General features: G+C 38.8%; 1 protein-coding gene across 1 annotated transcript in view; it reads right to left on the bottom strand.

Moving 5' to 3' along the window:
- Positions 1 to 862: 862 nt before the first annotated feature.
- The window catches only part of LOC118221536 (restin homolog), a 41045-nt gene continuing 20455 nt past the window's right edge, over positions 863 to 21452 (bottom strand). Inside the window, exons 2-19 of the mRNA XM_035406688.1 lie at positions 9694 to 9755; positions 9280 to 9381; positions 9086 to 9107; positions 8882 to 8958; positions 8726 to 8803; positions 8306 to 8478; positions 7843 to 7975; positions 7611 to 7688; positions 7293 to 7465; positions 6836 to 6935; positions 6643 to 6720; positions 6329 to 6501; positions 5868 to 5979; positions 5592 to 5627; positions 5425 to 5492; positions 5005 to 5036; positions 1356 to 1399; positions 863 to 1092 (exon numbers count right to left, since the gene is read on the bottom strand). Coding sequence (XP_035262579.1) covers positions 1018 to 1092; positions 1356 to 1399; positions 5005 to 5036; positions 5425 to 5492; positions 5592 to 5627; positions 5868 to 5979; positions 6329 to 6501; positions 6643 to 6720; positions 6836 to 6935; positions 7293 to 7465; positions 7611 to 7688; positions 7843 to 7975; positions 8306 to 8478; positions 8726 to 8803; positions 8882 to 8958; positions 9086 to 9107; positions 9280 to 9381; positions 9694 to 9723 — 1584 coding nt within the window. The 5' untranslated portion in view covers positions 9724 to 9755 and the 3' untranslated portion in view covers positions 863 to 1017. The remainder of the gene's footprint in view (positions 1093 to 1355; positions 1400 to 5004; positions 5037 to 5424; positions 5493 to 5591; positions 5628 to 5867; positions 5980 to 6328; positions 6502 to 6642; positions 6721 to 6835; positions 6936 to 7292; positions 7466 to 7610; positions 7689 to 7842; positions 7976 to 8305; positions 8479 to 8725; positions 8804 to 8881; positions 8959 to 9085; positions 9108 to 9279; positions 9382 to 9693; positions 9756 to 21452) is intronic.

Raw genomic sequence — 21452 nt, 5'->3', positions numbered from 1 at the left:
TTTTTAATCAAACTACATGTTTCAACATGTAGAAATTACAACACTTTTTATACATAGTCCCTCCATTTCAGGACACCATAGTGTTTGGGATAAATGACTTCACAGGTTTTCTGATTAGTCAGGTGCTAAAAGGGCTGTTAGTTCTACATGTTGAAACCAAAATGGATTAAAATACCCTGTAATAAATGCTGACAAGCTGCACTTCAGTGGCATGGGAATTGTTAAATTGCAATTCTGAAACTGAGTACAGAGCCAAATCCAGAAATACATATATATGTCTCTGTCCCAAACATTATGGAGCTCACTGTATATAATACGATCATGATTGTGGGTATTATTAAAAATGTCTTTCCTTGACTGGGTATCTGCTGATGAAACACCAAAACTAACACAGCTTTTCAATTTGTCGGTTGACAAAGACCTCAACTGTTATGGCCTGAATTGTCTCACCTGAAGTGGCTGCTATTGGTCTAGCTGGCTTCCTGTTGACTTGTGGTAGAAGAGCTGCTACAAGGGACGTGGGCTGTTCAGGGGGTGTGGCCTGCTCCTATGCAAGCATTTTGAAGCAGACTTAGCATAATATCGCATCTTCTGCTAGGACCAAGAGCTGCAGCCCTTTCCTACAGACAGAAGCCAAGGAAAATTTATACAACTTTAGCACTAATAAGTAGTGTGCATTTCACTCACTCTCATTCTCAAAAAGTGTATATTGTTTAAAAGAAGCCTTCACATTGTATTTCAATTTACTCAAGCTTCATTCATTTAAGCATGTTCATTTTTTACACCTTTAATTTTAAACCTTGGTCCTTGTTTTAATTGTCATGTACTTTTTCTCAAAAGCATTTTTGTTTGTAAAGTAATATTCACTTTATATTAAAACCAGAATCCTTAACAACCAGAAACATTTGCCATGTTTACCTAAACCTAATGGTATTTCACTCTTGAAGTACATTTTTCTCTTCTATTACTGCAGGATAGTGATAATCACAATAACAAATATTCACTTTCTTAATCATTTTAATAAAAATATTTCTGATTCCCTCTACGGGCTCTGAAGGCTGGCTGTCTCTCTTGGCGGTATCGATCCACTGTCTTTCAATTGTAGGAAAAGGAGGGGAAATTCATGTTATTTTTTCATCAAATAAATCAACTAAGAATTGGAAATGAAACATTTCACAGATATTTAGTGTCAGACCACGCTAATAACTGACTAATTCAGACATCCAAATCCATTCAAATGAATATGTTGGTTCAAATGATGACTGCACCTCCAGTTGTGATGCACCACCAATTACGATGAATTATATGAATTAATCACAGTTATATTCACAGATACTGTGTTAAAAAAAACTCACCGATCTTTCTGAATTATACTGAACACCTCCCTGAGCAGTGGCATCTGGAAGGGACAGATCATAAAATGACCAGGGAGAAGACAATAAATCTTAAATGACAATTTATTAAAGTATACGGGAAAGACTTGAGACCAATAACAGACTTCAACCGCCTGATGACTTGCATGCTTGCAATGACACCAGAATTATCCTGCCGACTGAAACCCGCCCTGGGTGACATTAAGCCCAGTTTATTGCTGCTCTGTGGATATCCCAGTACATCAGAATCAGAATCAGAATCAGAATCAGAATCGGGTTTATTGCCAAGTAGGTTTACACATACAAGGAATTTGTTTTGGTCAGGTGGTGCGTAACAGTGAACATAAAATAAGATAAATAGAGTAAGATGAACACAATAGTGCAGTAAAAAACATAACAGACATAACATAACATAACGTAACATAAACATAGTGCAAAACAATAACAATAGTACAAGGGGATAAAGTGGTTTTAAGTACAGGTGCTGTCTGTTGGTGTCCGTGGGGGTCAGGATAACAGTACAGTGACAGTGGCATCAGTGGGGGTCCCGGGCCTTGTTGATAAGGCCAGCTGCAGTCGGGAAAAAACTGTTCTTATGACGTGAGGTTTTGGTCCTGATGGACCGCAGCCTCCTGCCGGAGGGGAGTGTTTGCAAGAGTTTGTGTCCAGGGTGGGAGGGGTCGGCCACAATCTTTCCTGCCCGCCTCAGGGCCCTGGAGGTGTGCAGGTCCTGGAGGGATGGCAGATTGCAGCCAATCACCCTCTCAGCGGCGCGAATGATACGCTGCAGTCTGCCCTTGTCCTTGGCAGTGGCAGCAGCGTACCAGATGGTGATGGAGGAGGTGAGGATGGACTCAATGATGGCAGTGTAGAAGTGCACCATCATTGTCATTGGCAGGTTGAACTTCTTCAGCTGCCGCAGGAAGTACATCCTCTGCTGAGCCTTCTTGGTGAGGGAGGTGATGTTCAGCTCCCACTTGAGGTCCTGGGTGATGATGGTGCCCAGGAAGCAGAAGGACTCCACAGTGTCGACTGGGGAGTCATGCAGGGTGATGGGGGCGGGTGGGGCTGCGTTCCTTCTGAAGTCCACTACCATCTCTACTGTCTTTAGGGCGTTGAGCTCCAGGTTGTTATGGCTGCACCAGGACACCAGATGTTCAATCTCTCTCCTGTAGGCAGACTCATCCCCACCAGAGATGAGTCCAATGAGAGTGGTGTCGTCTGCAAACTTCAGGAGCTTGACTGACAGATGACTGGAGGTGCAGCTATTGGTATACAGGGAGAAGAGTAGAGGAGAAAGGACGCAGCCTTGAGGGGAGCCGGTGCTGATGGTCCGGGAGTCGGAGACGTGTTTCCCCAACTTCACGTGCTGCTTCCTGTCAGACAGGAAGTCGGTGATCCACCTGCAGGTGCAGTCAGGCACGTGCAGCTGGGAGAGCTTGTCCTGTAGTAGAGCCGGGATGATTGTATTGAAGGCGGAGCTGAAGTCCACAAACAGGATCCTGACATAGGTTCCTGCAGTGTCCAGGTGCTGGAGGATGAAGTGGAGGGCCATGTTTACAGCATCGTCCACAGACCTGTTGGCTCTGTATGCGAACTGCAGGGGGTCCAGGAGTGGGTCCGTGATGGTTTTGAGGTGGGACAGTACAAGGCGCTCAAAAGACTTCATTACCACAGAGGTCAGGGCGACGGGTCTGTAGTCATTGAGTCCTGCGGTCCTTGTTTTTTTGGGGACGGGGATAATGGTAGAGGTCTTGAAGCAGGCTGGTACGTGGCATGTCTCCAGTGAGGTGTTAAAAATGTCTGTGAACACCGGAGACAGCTGATCGGCACAGTGCTTCAGGGTGGAGGGAGAGACAGAGTCTGGTCCAGCTGCTTTGCGGGGGTTCTGTCTCTTGAATAGTCTGTTAACGTCCCTCTCCAGGAGGGAGAGAGTCGTCATTGTGATAGGGGAGGGGGAGGGGGCCTCTGAGGTGGGTGATTGTAGAGAGGCCCGGGCTCCTGCTGAGATGGGGGAGGAGGAGCTGGTGGTCTGGAGCTGGTGAATGGGTTCACGGGGGATGGTGTCAGGACTGTCCCATTGTCTTTCAAATCGGCAGTAAAACTCATTCAGGTCGTTGGCCAGGCGCAAGTCATTAGTGGAGTGGGGGGCTTTCGGTTTGTAGTTGGTGATCTGTCTGAGGCCCTTCCAGACAGAGGCCGAGTTGTTTTCTGAGAACTGCTGTTGGAGTTTCTCAGAGTACAGTCGTTTAGCATCTCTCACCGCCTTGCTAAACCTGTATTTAGACTCTTTAAACCGGTCCTTGTCCCCACTCCTAAATGCTTCCTCCTTTGCCAGCCTTAGCTGTCTGAGTTTAGCTGTAAACCAGGGTTTGTCGTTGTTGTAGATAACCCTGGTGCGTGATGGTACACAGCTGTCCTCACAGAAGCTGATGTATGATGTCACAGCCTCTGTGTACTCATCCAGACTGATGGTAGCAGTCCTGAAAACATCCCAGTCAGTGCAGTCCAAGCACGTGCGAAGATCCTCCATAGCTTCACTGGTCCACTTCTTAGATGTCCTCACAACAGGTTTGCAGAGTTTTAATTTCTGCCTGTATGCAGGAATCAGGTGGACTATGATGTGGTCAGAGTGTCCCAGTGCAGCGCGGGGGACGGCGTGATAGGCACGGTTGATTGTACTGTAGCAGTGATCTAAAGTGTTCTCCTCTCTGGTCGGGCATTTAATCAACTGGTGGTATTTAGGCAGTTCGTGGCTGAGATTCCCTTTGTTAAAGTCGCCGAGGACGATAACGAAAGAGTCCGGGTTTGTCCGCTCCACACACAGTATCTGGTCGGCGAGCGTACGCTGTGCCTCCTGCACGAGGGCTTGCGGTGGAATGTAAACACCGACCAGAATGAATGAAGCGAACTCGCGGGGGGAGTAGAAGGGTTTGCAGTTGATGAAAAAAGTTTCCAGAACAGGAGAACAGTGCTGCATAATCACTGTAACATCTTTACACCAGCCACTGTTTGTATAAAAACAAATACCTCCACCTTTCATTTTGCCGGAGCGCTCTGTGTCGCGATCCGCTCTGAATAGCTGAAAGCCTGCCAGCTGCAGCGCAGAGTCCGGTATCGATCCACACAGCCAAGTTTCCGTGAAGCACAAAACGGAAGATGTTGAAAAGTCTCTGTTTTTATCCACCAGTAGCTGGAGTTCATCCAGTTTATTGCACAGCGATCGCACGTTAGATAGAAATATTCCCGGTAACGGAGTGCGTAGACCGCGTCTGCGGAGACGCACGAGCGCACCGGCACGTTTCCCTCTCCTCCGGCGTTTCACTGCGTGAACAAGGGTGAGCGTACCTTTGACAAAAGTGACCAGTAATTCCGCAGATGTGATGAGAATGTTCGGAAATAAATCCACAGGAGTTGTTACCCTGATATTCATGAGCTCTTCCCTGGTGAAAGAGTTCCGGATGCTATCGCAAAACACTGAATTTACAAACAAAACAAGGCAAAACAATGCGCACCAACACACCGAGGCAGCCATCCGCGGCGCCATCTTGATCGACTATACGGGACACAACCACACAATGGAATCCTGTATCCTAGCAGGATGTACTATTCAACAGGGCCCAGAACTCACCTAGAGCCAACTTTTCATTCAGTGCATCCAGTCTGAAAACCAACAAATGCATTTCAGGCAAAACCCAGTATTTACTATGGATGGGGAAAAAATTGATTCAGTTATGAATCAAAACCATGTTTTGGCTAATGTGATGTAAAGGTTTTTTTTCGCATGTTAACATGAGATAATTGTTAGTGAAATTAAATTACAATGAAGCAAAATTGCGTGTTTCAGCCTCAGATTCTTTATGTTCTTTCTGATTTCTGTCAATAGTCTTTACCCTACAAGAACTTTCAGCAATTTGGAACCCAGTCTAGTCAATTCATACTCGCCACCTGACTGATTGTATTCAGCCTCTGATTAACAGATTTAATCATTTGTTATTTGTCTCAGTATTGGTCACTATACAATTTCAGTGGAATTCTCTACTGAACCCACCTTCTCTGCAGATCTGCTGTCTTTCTCCTTTCCCTGGCTAGCTGATTCTTAGCGTCTCGATAAGCCATCTGGAGGCATAGAGAGAGAGGAATTAACATCCGGCTATGGTCAGATGCATGAAGTAGCTAACCTGCTCATAAAAATGTGATCATGTCCGGATGTCTTACCAAATTATCCTGTGCTCTGCCCTGAAAATGTCTAATCTGAAAAGAGAGAACTCACCGGATTAATTCATTCTTGATTGATTGAATGTAAGTCAGAACATAAACCATGGAGATGAATATGGAAATACAAACTTCTGCACTTGGTTAATGTATACGCTATGGTCATGAAAATCCATATTTCATGTGAAAAAGTTAAGTAAACTGCTATTACACTGGAAAATATGAAACAAATGTTATTACACTGTCATACGGCTGTTAGTTCTGGGTAAATTTGCTCACCTCATTCTTCAGAAAATGTTGGCGCTCTTTAGTGACTTTGATTAAGTCGTCTTTATACGCTACGAATTTCCCATTCACTTGGGCTGTTCTGGCCTCTTCTTCAGCCAGTTTCCTGTGACATACAAGAGTCCAAGAGATTCAGCAAAGCACAAATTCCAACTTTCCACTGTACAATTCATTTTTAAGGAATCACATTTCCTTAAAATAGCACGATGCAGTACACGTTACTCCAACCAAATTTTTGTATTTGGATTATGCCTCCAAACAGTTGGTGCTGTCTTTTATAGCTAGCGGTGGAAGTTTCACACAGAAACATCAGCAGCACTCAAATCTGAGATTTCTTTATACTCACTCAATTTCTTTATGTCACTGCAGCTAACATTATTAAAACGCCAAAACCTTTTTTTACGTCTGTCACCTCAAAGTCCATCTTGTGCATGGTCTTTTTGCTTGATACTTACTGCAGTAAAGCGGTCTCCTTCTCATCCATCTTAATGGTCATTGTCTCAAGCTTCTTCTGGAGGGTCTCAATCTCATTCTGATGGATGCTATGCTCCTGCATGGTGTTCTCCTTCAGCCCAAGCATCTCCTCGGTCGAATCTTTCACCATTTGCTGGAAGGCCTTGCAAGACTCCTTTTAAAAATATGAAATCACTTAGTTGCTGCATTTTTAGCACTTTTTGATCTTTTCGGGCATCTCACATGATAACAATGTTCATACAGCATTATTGAAAATGTTAGCATGTGGGCCAAAAAGCCCAAATCAGCTTCTTACCTTCAGCCCTTCATTTTCCGATTTGGCAGAGGATGCTATTTTTTGTGTGCTTGCCAGATGTTCTAACAGTTCCTTGATCTAAATTGGACAAACAAAGGGAACATGAAAACCAATAAATTATTAAATCAAATCCAAAATAACACACAAGTGATATTTGTACTGGAAGAAGTACTACACTAGCATTTTATGTCACCTGAGCCTTGTCTGATCCCTGTTTCTCTTCCCAATCCAAATCAGTTTCCTTTAATTTGGCCTCTGTCTCCTGGAGGAGGGCCTTCTCCTGAGCAAGTGTGCTAAGAGACACAGACCACAGCAGAGCAGGGAGAGTTAAGTCCTTGAGTGCACAATTATTAACAATGTTATATTGCTACTCCTGTACTCTCAAATACTTTCATTATGTCCCATAGCTAGTTACATCCTCCATAAATTTTTGAACAAATTATGAATTTACAATACGAAGATCCAGTTTCTAGAATTTTTCATGACAAATCTAGGATTAAGTCTATTTTATCAGTTACTTTTAATAAGGACAAACAGGTTTAAATAAGTATCATTACAACTATTATTATTACACCACCATTACCCTGGATTGATTTTTATGTCTATCACGTCAAAGTCCATTTTTTACAACAGTTTTACTTGATATTTACTTCTGTAAAGTGGTCTCCGTTTCCTGCGCCTGAATGGTGACCATGTTTAGCTGGGTCTTGAGGGCGTTCATCTCTTCGTGGTGTGCGCTACGCTCCTCTTCAACGATTGTCTTGACCCTAAAGATTTCCTTAGCCGAATTCACGGCCATTGCCTGGAAGGCCTTGCTGGATTCCTGTTTTAAATATGAAATTGTGGAAACAAGAAATTGCTGCATGGCAAACACTTAACTTTCAGCCATTATTCACACGATCAGAAGGTTAGCAAAGTGCTATTGACAATGTTGGCTTATGAATTAAAGGCACATTTCAGCTTCTCACCTTCAGCATCTCATGTTCAAATTTAGTGGAGTGCAGCAGTGTTGTCATGTCAGTCAAACATTTTTTGAGTAGCTCAAACTGGAATTGGAGAAGCAAATGAAAGGACACATGATGATCAGCACTGTTCCCAAATCTTTTTCAGTATGTGTAGAAACACAAAAACAAAATAAACAAGCGATTCATGCAATGGGAAAAGAACTAGAGTGAATTTGGATTAGCTGGACTTATTCACCTGGTTCTTGTATGAACTCTCTTTTTCTTCATGTTCCGTGTTCATTTTCTTTATCTTCTGTTCAGAAGCTTTAAATTCTGAGTTCAGTTTTTCTTCTGACTCCTGACGAATCATCTTCTCCTGAACAAGTTTCCTAAGAAATGCAGACCACAGCAGTTGTGTTGAGAGTGTTGAAAAATAGTGTTGAGACTATTTTTACAGATTATTCTTTAAATGCCTTTATTATGTCCAATAACTGTATATATCCCTCACCACATATTTGAACAAATAAAAAAATAAAAAATTCAGTACGGACACAGTTTCTGCCATACTGTAAGGCTTAATCCAGAATGAAGACTTATCTTATCAGTTAGATTTATATATTTACCAATATCACCAATATCATTGCAACTAAAATATAAAAAAATTATAAAACCATTATCCTGTCACTTCAAAGACTATCTCTTCCATGCTTGAAACTTACTGCTGTAGAAAGCCCTCCCTCTGTTGCAGCCGTTTGGCAGTCATCTTCAGGCTGTTTTTCAGGATTTCTGCCTCTGTTTCCAGGTCTTTCACCTTGTTCTCCATGATGATCTTCAATCCACGATTCAGCTTATCTGAAGCCAAAGTTCTCTCCTCGTACGCCTTGCACGATTCCTTTTTGAAAAGTAAATTTTATAAAAAGAAATGGTCATTAGATATTCAAATTTTGACATATATATATATAATTGCATATAATATACAATGCATACAATAAATTCAACTAAATGTCTAAATGATGAACACAATTATTTCAGCCATGAATTACATGTAAAAATCACAGCTATAAAGGTATTTCTGATATAAAGATTTTGCTGTAGCACAATGCTAAGTATTATTGGAAATCACAATGTTCACTCTTTACTTTAAGAAGCCTGTTGTCCATAATGATGGAGGTTATGGTGTTCTGCATGCTCTTGAAATGGTCTTCAAGGTCTTCTTTCTAAAATGTGCAAGTGCAAGAAATAATTAGTTTAAAGGTATACCCAAAAAATACAGCAAAAGAGATTCTGAAACTCACCTTTTTCTGCAGATCTAAAATTTCATTCATGGCAGCGTTTCTTTCTGCAGATAGTCTTGCAACTTTCTTTTTAGTCCCTAAACAAAATGAAAACCCAAGGTTAAAATCAAACCTTGTTATTCACAAAAGTGCTGACATATATAATCAATCCTGTAAGGTGTTATAAAATATATTAATGTGCTCAATAAATAGTTTTGAACTTACATTGGTATATCCTGTTTTTTACCTGGGGACAACAGAAGGGAGACAGAAGAGAAAAAAATAGTCAATACCCTTGACATAAACTTCACTGTATTACAGTAGCTGAACAAGTTTTGATCATGTAATCATCGAGAAGGTCATAGGTAAGGGCTCTGAGACTATTTGCAGGCAGCAGACATAATAAAAGAACAGCTTACAGTTATCCCGGTGCTCCATATTGTCAACACCCATAGCAGGAGTAGGATGGTCTCTCGCAAGCTATGACCTGGTCTCCAGCCCTCTGGAAGGTGGGTGATGAGCTGAAAAAGATAAAAACAATCCAGGTAAAACCAACCTGAGTCAGTCTCAATGCAATTTATACAACAACAAACTGAATCAACATTAATGATTTTACATAGCCTAAGCTAGGTATATAATAGGCCAATCCCCATCAGTTAAAATGAATATTGATACCCTTCATCACTAAGGTTTTTTGAGGAAGAAATTTCATGGCAACTTGGTATTTGAGTGCACATTTGACACCAATTGTTTTTTGGTAATATGAGTATATCACATAATATAAATACATGCTCTAATTAATAATAAATCCATTAAAAGCTAGCATATTGTACCGAGTCGGACAGCTGATGAAATTCTTCCATAGAGAACGTAGGGATCACCGGGGAAATTTGCACTGGGGAAAAAATGAAAGAAATATTATTGAAATCGCAATTCAGAGAACAGCACCTTCTCCCAAATACAAGCAAAACAAGGTGCTGTACATTCCCTCAGAGGAAATCTTACTATTCTGGTTATTTTTGGAAAGGCAGGTTTCTTAAACCAATATGGGAGAGATGGTTAGATATTTAACATAAAACTTATTCTGTATAATATACTTATGCCAATACATTATTATTCATGACAGCTGTACTCAAATTTAAGATGAACAACAAATGTGTCCCGAATAATCTTGATAGGAAAATAATTTTCTCTGATTGTTTCCGTTATAATTGATTGCCTTCAATATTCTGAAGTAGCATCATACAGATATCATCAAATTCAAACAAATTCACCCCTCCTGAACTTACCGAAGTTGAAAATGGTCACAGGTGTTAGAAAAAGGAAAAGGGAAAGGGAAAAGGGTAGGCTAAGCAGCCGCCAGTGTGAAAACACATTGGCTGGCATGCTCACATGCTATGCTAAATATATTTTTTCAACAACAATTCCTGAAAAAGAAGTACAAGTAACTTAACAAATTAAACCAATTATGTAACCAATACAATATTTCAAATATTGTTAAGAATAGCAATTGTGTGTAATTGAATCAGAGAGTTGCATATATAGTGAAGTACATCCATTGTGATTTCATAATACACAGACCTAAACCTAATTAATAATCATTTAAAACATAATATTTACTGGAATTCTACAGAGCAGAAAGAATTTTTCAAATGGCACCTACTGGCATCTTTGTTGCCAAGGCAACAGTATGCACTGTATTCCATTAGGCACTTGAAATTCTATACTTGGAATATCAGCATTGTTCTCCATGGTGCTAAAGTTGAAAGACTGTAACAATAATGATTAAAAAAATGATATTGTTGGCTTCCAACTTGATGTTTTTGCCAGTTAAAAAACATGACTTTATTTGCCCTTTTAAAGGGAATTTGTCTTGCTCAGAAGAAACTTTAGAATGTGTCTACTTTCTGCATGTTTGGAGCATATATATCTCTGTTAATTTGACGTTTTCATCATGTGATCTTCATCAAAGATATATTTGTTTTATTGCATGTGACACACATACTGATCACATCTATTGTTAATGGTGCATCACGATTGGCTGAAGACTATGGCATAATACAGCCCTAGCCAAGTTGGGATCAAAAACAGAAATTAAATGTAATTTTGTGGAAGGAAATCTGGATGTTTTTTCATGTTTTTTGAAGTACTGTAACTAAGAAAACTGGTTGTACCATTTTTAACTTAACATTATCATGAAATGGTTATTTTAAGTGTCAATATGCTATGCCTTTTAGGCCTGGATTGTCTGTGAAGCGTATTGTGAAAATTGTTTGTATAAAAAACATGATGTCCCCGTCTGTATAAATGTTACAGCTGTTACAGTTATGCCAACTCTGAGTTGCTATACAAAACAACCTTTTTTCACTGTTATATGATCACAGAACACCATCTAAAGAGAAAATATGAGGGTTGGTACCCAGGGAGGTCATGGAGAGGACTTCAGATTTGGATGTTAGGGACACTAGATGGTATTGAAAGCCATCTAGATGTAGTGTCCTTTTGGGGAGACCTTAGGCATTTTAAATGGTGTTTAATTTCTTTAATGGATATAAATTTTACTCATCAATGTGTTTGACGTTTTAAGTTGGTTTAGTGTTTAATGTTAATTAACGCAGCTAATTTGCTTGCTGCGTTGACATAACATCATCTTCTGGATTATCAAAGTGATCAATGAAAAATAAAAGGCTACCTGGTCACAGGCATTTATAATACGCACACATCATTGGTTGGTTGGTGTTGTAGGATGTAGCATTTAGATTATGGCCTTAGAGAGGGAAACAGTGAATAAGAATGTGGCCTGGCCTCCCCGTAACAAGCATCATAGCAAATGTGATTGGGGCATTTTAAAATCCACTGATACCCTAAGATAGGCCGACAGTCTATGGGTCTCACCTCATCACCTCCTCACCTCCTCAGAAGAGACAAACCAGAAGACACAGAACACCATATCAAGGGTCAGAAACCCTGCATAGATACATGCCTAACATTTCCCATTACTATAAGTTTGAATGCAATCTTTAGGTAGGCCAGTCCTTGTCATAAATTAGTCTGATCCCCCTTCCCTTCACTCCTACACCTTCACTCGGCATCACCCAATCAGGGCAAAACATCCTCAAGCCATGCTGGGCAAGGTATTTAAGATTTCCACAGGAAAAAAGGTTGTGTATGTTGTGTTAGTTTCGGAGCATTGAAGAAGTAGAGTTTTTCTCTTTTTATATTGGTGGTGGTTCCTTGGTTGTGTGTTTCTAGCTGGTTTCCTTTCATCCTGTGGTGCTTAAATTGGAAGTGGGTCATACTTTGGCAAGGTCTGGCTTATCCATTTCTCTCTCTCTCTTTTCTGGTATTTCATAATCAATTGTGTAATGTTTTTTTGTATGTCATCTATTTTGTAATTTAGGAGTAGTGTGCCTGCATTCAATAAAGAATGTATTATTTAAATTCATTAATCTATTTGATCGCTATGTATTGAATTTAATTCTTTAATCTTGAAACCTTATATACACTTGTTTCGACTTGTACTTATTATTATATTAATTAAATTAATATAATAAAATTATATATTAATTAAAATTTATTTGAACTAATAAAATCACTGTAAATCAATGTTTTGTGTAAAATCATTGATTGATTTCATTTGAAAGGTAATTAGTCCTGTAATAAGAGGGATAATCCACTCCAAGGTGGTTTCCCCCCAATAGCTGACCACCTCATTGTGGATTACCCCTTACCTAATAACTTCTCTTTCACACCCTATTATGTCCCTCTCAGCCTTTCAACTATGCAGCCAAAAATCTGGTCACGATGCACCCTATTATGTCAGTGACGAATGTTAATATTAACTGGGAGATATGGGAACAAAGCTTAGAAAGAAGGACAAATCTGATCAAGCCATGGCAGGTGTGTCAAACTCCAGTCCTGCAGATATTTGAAATTTCCTTTCTATCAGCAGCCACTTAAGGCCTTGAGTACAAGGTGTGTGGACTCTTTAGCCAATCAATGATTTAAATGAATAATCTGAAACTGAAACACACCAAAAACCAGCAGACTTTGGTCTTCCAGGACTGCTGACACTTCAACAGCTGACACTTCGTACTCGGCAATCAGCATCCCAGAAATGTCCCATTTAAGTTGACACATTCACAATATATGGAAAATATCCAATATAATTTTTGTAAATAATGAGAATAAAAATCATCATGAGCTAGCTTGTTTATAGGTGCTAGGACACAAAAAGCTGTTGTTGTTGGAACTACGTTCATAGCAGAAATGTACGAAAATGCCTAATAAATTCAATTTGAACATTATTTTGTGGAAGATAATGAATTGCTTTGGCACCTTTCACTGTAATTATTTTGAAACATTTTTAAACATTTTACTTGTTCACTGTGCATGTCCTTTACACATTGACTTCATAATTAAAGGAAAAATACATTCATTTGTGTTTAGTATTCTGTTAAAGCTTTCTGGGTTTGATTATTTTTTGTAGCGATCAAAAACTATTTGAGCTCTCCAAATCGTAATTATGAATAATTTTCAGCAGCAATGCCAATTAATCTGAGCAGAACACAAAGCAAAATCTTGACAATGGCTCTCCTAACCTCTGTCTGTTTAAAAAGTATTGCAGTGTTTTTTTCATGGTGTTAGCTGCAACAGGAACTCTAAAATAACACTTGAAAACTTGAGTGCTGAAGTGAGAGAGAGAATAATCATATTGGGATCAGATTTATTTCAAAGAGGGCAGAGTGATTTCTTTTTGCTCTGCCCGTCTGATTGTGAAAGGAGACATGCAATGAGGTCGGGGGTCAAGCCAAGAGGAGACAGCATTGTGTAGAAACTGTCACGCTTCGCCACCTATTTTGACATGCATGGGGCCGTTTGTTGTCTGTCGAACATGCAAATTGTAGCCCTGCTGTCATAAGACAGCAGATAGCTGTGAGGGGAAAATGAGACCACCTGTAACCACTGAATAGAGTGATGGACAAGCATTCAAGGCTTGTCATTTCTAAAACGCCATTCACAGCAGCTCCTGGACCACATATAACATGTAAAATTCTATTCTTAATATTCACAAGCAGGAAGTGTGGGGAATTATGGAAGAAACCACAGCCTGCTGCTTCTAATGGGTTTCTCGGTGCAGACAGCTGTGGGTCACCCCTTGTAACGAGGTGTCTAGAAATACACCCGTATATGTTTCACAGGAGATGTTATTTCACATTTATTTCATATTTGTGTGTGTGTGAGAGAGTGTGTGTGTGTGTGTATTTGCGTGCATGTGTGTGTATTCTCTGCATTTCATATGCTGTCAGTTCTGTAATGCCAATTGATTATATTGATTGTGGCAGACAGTAAGTGGCAGTTAGTGATTTGTTTCATTGATACCAAGACTGTCAGCTTTGAACACGAAACAGCCATTTATAATTAACTTATTAGCTGTTCAATGTTTAATTCTGTATCCTTAATTATCCATGAAAGGTTTAATTTGCAGTGAAGTTGGTGAGTCTGCCCATTTGTAAATTTGTGTTTTGTGATTTGTAGGTGCTTCATTACCAAATTTTAGTCATTATTTTTAAAAACATTCTCTGAAATGATTAAATGGAATTCATTATGTTTCTGTGGTTTGAAAAAGTAAACAGTAGAGGCTATGGTGACACCTAAGAAAATGGCAAAAAATAAAAAAGTGTTGTGAAGGACTACCTTAGTCTCATTTTGTCATCAATCTGGACCCATAATCAATGCACAAATAGCATACATTTCTTCAGAATTATGGATATATCTGTACAACAGTGAAAATCAGAATTAACCTCAGAGAAGCAAACAGCAGCAAATGATGCTACAGATGGGCTCAATTAATGAGCAAATAATGCCTCTGTAGTATTTCCAATATGGTATGGGGGTACTGTACTATATAGAGAAAAGCAGAATAAACTGTGCAGAATAAACTGTGCCAATCAATCATTTTGCCAATGGCACAGATGTTGTGAAGACTTAAATATAGTAATTTTCCCATGCCAATTAATCCATCTAAAATGTTTTATTGTTATAGTGAGAAAATTCCTGACTTCACCTGACTTCACCGCAAGTAAGCAAGTTGTAGATTGATTCTAGAAATCTGCTGCTTTAATTGACCCATTAACAGATGGAGGTTTAAATCTGAATTATCATCATTTGATGTATTTAAATTTGATTAAAATTTTAGTTTATGGAAGACATTTAGGAAGTCATCCTTCATAGACAGCACCAATTACAGTGTAAGGCACAATTAATTGTAGATTGTAGCTGGATTCAGAGCTGAGTATGCTAAACAGTGACACCTGTAATTTGACATAATCAGCCAACATGACACATCAAGCTGTGCACTGTGTAAACTGAGGGAGGGGTGCCTGATTATGTGCTTGTGTTTCTACTGGAAAATTCTTAATGAATCAATTGACAATAATAATACACACACACACACATACACACACATGCTCAGATACCCCTCCCTCAGTTTATATAGTGCACAGCTTGATATGTCATGTAGGCTGAAGGGGCTCAACCCCCCACCCAGCAGAATATTCTTAGAAGTCACACCAGATAATAAGCATATCAATAGCAGTGGCTAGAGGGGTGTGAGAGGGGCTTTTTCAGCCAGACTGTCACTCGGGTAGAACTTCATATGCACTGAAATATCCTAGATTAATTGGCAAGGTCCATTACATTATGCCGTAAAATCTGAAAGGAGGGGGTGGGATGAAGCAGAGTTGCACTTAAAGCCTGTTAGTTCAAGTTCGCTCCACTGTTGTTTTCAATATTCTTGATACAGCATGTTTCCTTGTTAGAACATGAAATAATCCTATAATTTCTGACTGGCTATAGGCAGTAGCAACAGCAAAGTCTACAGAAGCTAGCTAAATACGTATTGTGGCTTCATTTGGTGTTGTGCGATTCCGAATCAGGAAAGGCTCATAAGTAGTTTCACTGAAAATAAAAATGTTAAAGGTCTAGGAAACTGAAATCTGTGAATTATTTTTTGGCGTGTTGTTTTAATAGTTTTTTGCATTCACAAATGACCCAGAAATTTAAAAAAATGAGTTTTGAAAAATAAATTGGAACTTGCCTTCCCCCTTGGCTAAACAGCAGGTTTTCAGTGGGTGGGGTTAACTGGGTAGAATGTACATCACTATGGTGTGACCAGTGAAATTGTTTCTACTTGTAATTTGTAAATGATGCTATTGCCATTTTTTTGCCGGCAAGCTAACTTGGAAATGCCTAAGCATCGTACCTTCTTTGGATGCAGAAAAAGCAATATGCTTCTTTTTTTTTTCCAAAAAATTAAAAGACCCACAAGAAATGGGTTTCATTACTGGATGCCCACAGGCACTGCAATATGCAAAACTGTAATGGTAATAATTGAGTTAAAAACCTGAAAGAAATATTAAGAAGACAATCAATTGTCACTTCTGGGGAATATAACCACAGTTTGAACCCAATTTACTGGACCTTGAAAAGGTAAATATAATGATAAAGAAATATTTTTTTATTTTGATGAATGGATGTATCTTTGTATTTTAATTCATGAATAGACTCACTTATGCAGGTACTTTTCAATGTATTAAATAAATGCATAAAGTGTAATAAGGTCTCAGAATGACTAAATAGTTAGTCACCATTATGACCTTTAAGAAAAGCTTAAAACTAAATCAATCATATTTCTTACAAAAATGGAAATGAAGTAATATCAGCACATTTTGCTGCCTCATTTATCAATTGTGCATGCTCTACTTTCCATGAGCTTTCATGATTATTCAAATTAAACTGGACATAGAAATATACATAACTTCACCTAAACTTTAGCTTCATTGGTTGAAAAGTGTTACTACATGCCAGACATATTCTTTTCCTAACTCATGAAATTGTTGTTCTACTAAACTGTAGTTGTTCAAAGGAAGCCAATTTGCTTCAACAAATCAGGTTAAAAGAATCAATCAGCAGACAAAGGTGTGATGTCACATAGCCATAAATCAAAATGGTTATGTATGAATAATAGATCAAGCATCACAGTGAGAGTGTGGTGACATAATATTATGCATCTTTTGAAATAAAAGCATGATCACGCGTGGACAACCACAAAGTAAAAATATGGTAGGCTAATGCAAGGAACACAAATTAATAATGCGAAGTACACTTCAAATAAAACACAAATTCATCACTTGTAGCCTAATCAGGACATTATCTGGCCAAAGTGCTATTATAGGTTACCCCAAGATTGCCTCATGACTTACAAAACTTTTTACATAGCATTTACGTTGCATATGTTTATACAGCTTGCAAAGCAATGCAAGTTAAGCACCGCAGTAAGGTCTTCCATACCACCTGAATCTTACTTCTGGCCTCAATCAACTTTTGTCCTTAATTTTGATTAACAATTGAAAGGAATATTTTATTAATATTTTATCAGTATTACAAACTCACCAAATTGAGTTTGTCAAGAAAAAGTCAAACACTTGTGTTAACTTGCAAGTTAAAAAAAGGATCAATGTCAATTGAATACAGGCCTTAGAGGGCATTATTCACTTGATACCAAAATACGCTGGGTTGCACTGCATTGCCAAGCATCAGGCTGTCATGAAGAGATAATCTGCAGAGCTGACAGGGTTTCCCCAAAGTCATCTGGGCACCATCAGCAAATTAATTCAATTATCTGAATTGGAAAAAATTCCATTCAATTAAAGTCACGATGCTCATATGGCATTATACATGTTGTTACCCAATGGCCTGAGTCTACACTAGATGAATTTATCCTCCACCACAGTAACATGGGACATCATCTCCAGGCTGAGGCTGTCAGAGATGGCTAGTGCCCTGGTGAGTGACTTGAATTAATAAAATTCTTAATGGAATGTCACTGCAGCCCTTTTGCCTCACCAGTGACGTGCACATTGTCTTTGCCTAGCCGATAAGGCATATCTCATGAGGCCGTGGTTGCTCATCCTATTCAACACCCCAGAGACTGCAGAAGTCATACTACAATGTGATCCGTGGTCACACACAGTCAGTTGTGAAGGGCGGTATATGTATGGTGAAGGTCAAGTGGCTTGACATTGATGCAGCAGGTGGGACACAAAAGGTAAGCAGTTAACAATTAAATAGGAAAGAGGATGTGCTTAATGGTTATGACATCTTTCTTAATCACTACACTCCCAAATATGTTTGTTTTTTTTTTCATGTAAAGCAAGTTTTTGGTTTTATATTATATTCATTTATGTTTTGCAGCTCAATGACACAAACACATAAATGGCTGAAAGGTGCTGCTTATGTCAACCAATGAGTCACCAATATTTCGTAATTCTTTCACCGTGTTCTCTCAAGTTTTTTGGACCACATAAGGCAGTACCTTTCCAGGAGCTTTCAGCAGTTGTTTGCTATCATCTCCCAGGCCTACGCCTGACACCTTTGCTACCTCTGCCACCTCTTTCTGGTACAGCCCTTGACAAAATGCACCACAATTCTCCTTCTGTTCAATTGTGAATATAAATTGACAACCATTTCCATTGTCATTAATGCGATTATTGTTTAACTTTTGGAACAAGTTGGTACGGTTGCTTATATGATTGTGACTGGCTTACAACTAGTATATTGTATGAACGTTACCAGCATAGCTGTTTTCCCATCTGGGATCATCCTGCCACTGCTGTCTCACCAATGGTAGACATGATACATTAGTCATGGCGAGAGGGATCCAGTTTGCTGGTAGTTTACACACTGGCCCTAATTGCTGCAATGTACCTTTTAGTATCAACTTTTTTGGCAAACCATTTTCTTTCTACTTTAGTTATAGAGATAGGTATGTAAGGTCTGATGATAATTTGAAGATATAACGTAGCAGTCCCTATAGCTGCCCAATAAGCTAGCACCCAGGTTTGAATCTGAGGTGAGCTGATATAGGTAGCCAGTGGAGAGAGATGAGAAGGGAAGTGACATGGCTAAGTCTGAGTAGGTTGTAGATCAGATGAGCAGCAGCATTCTGGATGAGGTCTGTTGGCAGAGACAGGGTGGCTAGCAAAGAGGGAGATGCAGTAGTCTGGGCACTGATCATCTCCCATCTGGACTATTGCAATTCATTGCTTCCCTCCGTGCTCCCTCCCAGGCAAGCCAGAAAGTGTAAACATCAGCAAGTGTCATAAATGAATGCATGAAGGTAGTGAAATGTGAAAATTGTGCTAATGTCTAAATACTTTCTTAAATATATGCAGAAGTCAAGGCTCTGGATATATTATATTTTTGTACTGGCAACACTAAAATAAAAAAATATTAATATTAAATATTAATGGAAAAATAATAAAAATGCATTTCGTAAACATCAGCCATAGTTATACATCTGAAGTCACCCATTCAGGTTTGCTGGCTGTGAATGCAAAGAAATTAAAGACATTTTATTGTACAGCTGTCTTAAACTTGTTAAAACAAGACCGGACACTATGATTTTCTCTATGAAAATTAAGTTTTCAAGTTAACCAAGTTGCAACAAGATGGAATTTACTGATTTTATCAGGTCTTTTCTGTAGATAATTCATTGACCTCTACTTCAGTTAGGTCGTTAATAAAGTTGAGTACCATTCTTTTGACTTCAGGATTGATTACTTTACACCAATATTGAGAACCATCCCCATGACAGTTATCTTATACTGTTGTCTTTTAATTTGCAGGTACTGAATTTGACGAACAAATCCACTGGTTTGGATACTTTTCAGAAAGGCATCTAGACATAGCCGTCATAGAAGAATCACATCTAAGATAATAATGACAACCAAATTTGCAGAAAGATATCATTACATGGTGTGTACGGTACTTGCTGTTTACAAGACCATTTGGAGTAATTTCATGTAAAATAATTGCTTTAAGCTTTTATGCCCCAACCACTGTCTGGTAGATCTATATCATGATATATTTACTCTGTCCACATGGAAATTCACCATCTTCATGCCTAGAGACAGGATTTACTTGAGAATCAGCTTGGATTCATATTGGTAAATGTTTCACAATACTTCAACTTCCCAACTGAACAAAATAGCCATCACTAAATGTAGAAATATAATAAAGGCTACACACCCCCATTGCATTGTTTAATTTTTTATTGTAATTTTTACGTAATAACATTTTGTGGTTCAATTTCATATTGAATAGAATAATTTCAACATTCATGGCATCAAGGAACTCAAACTAGTCAAGTGTTTTTATAGAACTCCTACTTAACCCCTTATTAACCCCTTAGTGTAAGTTGCTCCGTATTCAAAATTTTCAGTGCTCACATGATATATCGTTTGAAAGTGTTGAAATTCAAAATTCTATCTCTATTTCATGATGCTAATGTTTTATGGTTCCTTATTTTGTAATGTGGAATGGCAAAACTTTGGGGGTCCTCACCTTCTATGCATTTTTCACAGACGACACACAGTAAAGTCGGTATTGTTATAACAGCAAGGATCCAACAAACAAAATCGATCTTAATTTTTTGTCCCAAAAATTGTCCCAAACATCCATAGAATGTAAATTTTTTACTTAGCAATTCTCCAATGGAATTACCTTTGTTGAACATTTCACCATTGCATACACGCCAAAAGTAGTTCCTTAGTATAACCAATAGGACCTGCAATGACTCGACAGTATAAATTCTGCACTGTATACAGCCAGCCAATGGCAAGCTATTATTGTGACAACTGGGCATTTTTTGCATGAAGTATTTCAGCCTTTAAAATTACTTTTATAATGGTGTATAGGCTGTTAGCCTTGCATAAAAGGATACACATTGTTTCTCCTGCATAACCATAACTTTTTCATTATGCATGATGAAAACATTACACACTGGCAAAAAAAAAGTTCTTGAGACTATGCATAAAAAGGTTATTATTTTACTATAAGATGTATTTTACAATGCCTAAGTCTATGAAAGACTCTGCATTTGGAGACCTCGGAAGAAATCCCTCGTCTGAGTGAATATTTCTGAGGAGGACACAGTCCACAGCAGAGCCCATGTTCAATGAAGGATTTTATATCGGTGAGCATCTAAATACATTCTCTAAATATTTTTATTATTCGGTACGCTTATATAAATGTGAATAATAAATGTGAAGAGAAATTGTGGGATGTGTTTTACATGTTGATTCAGGTGGAGTCCTTGATGAAAATATAATCAATGGACCTGTGGATTAGTAAACTAGATAGCTAATGTACTTATTTTCTTCCAGACCTGCTGCTGTCAGAGGGGAGAGCAAGGAGAGGGGGCAATGGAGGGGAGGATGACAGGCAGGGGGAAAGCAACCTAATTTCAGCACACATCGTCCACGAGCATATAGTATATAATATACAACCATACGCATCTGTATCCACTCAAACAAAAAATAATTTTGGTGAGAAAAAACCTCCACTTTCACTGTGTTTGAGCTTCTGTTACTTTGATTCAGTAATATTTTGAGTAATTTGGAAAACCTTTCTAAGAGGCTAACCTTTCAGAAGAGACCAGGGTCATGACTACAGTCAAAAGGGTAGGGTAAAAGGTAAAATAGTAAATCGTAAAAAAAAAAGTTTTATTTGGGGTATGTCATTATTCAGG

Source organism: Anguilla anguilla, chromosome 1 (genome assembly GCF_013347855.1).
Source record: "Anguilla anguilla isolate fAngAng1 chromosome 1, fAngAng1.pri, whole genome shotgun sequence".
NCBI lineage: Eukaryota > Metazoa > Chordata > Actinopteri > Anguilliformes > Anguillidae > Anguilla > Anguilla anguilla.
This window is presented reverse-complemented; position numbering and strand designations above follow the sequence as displayed.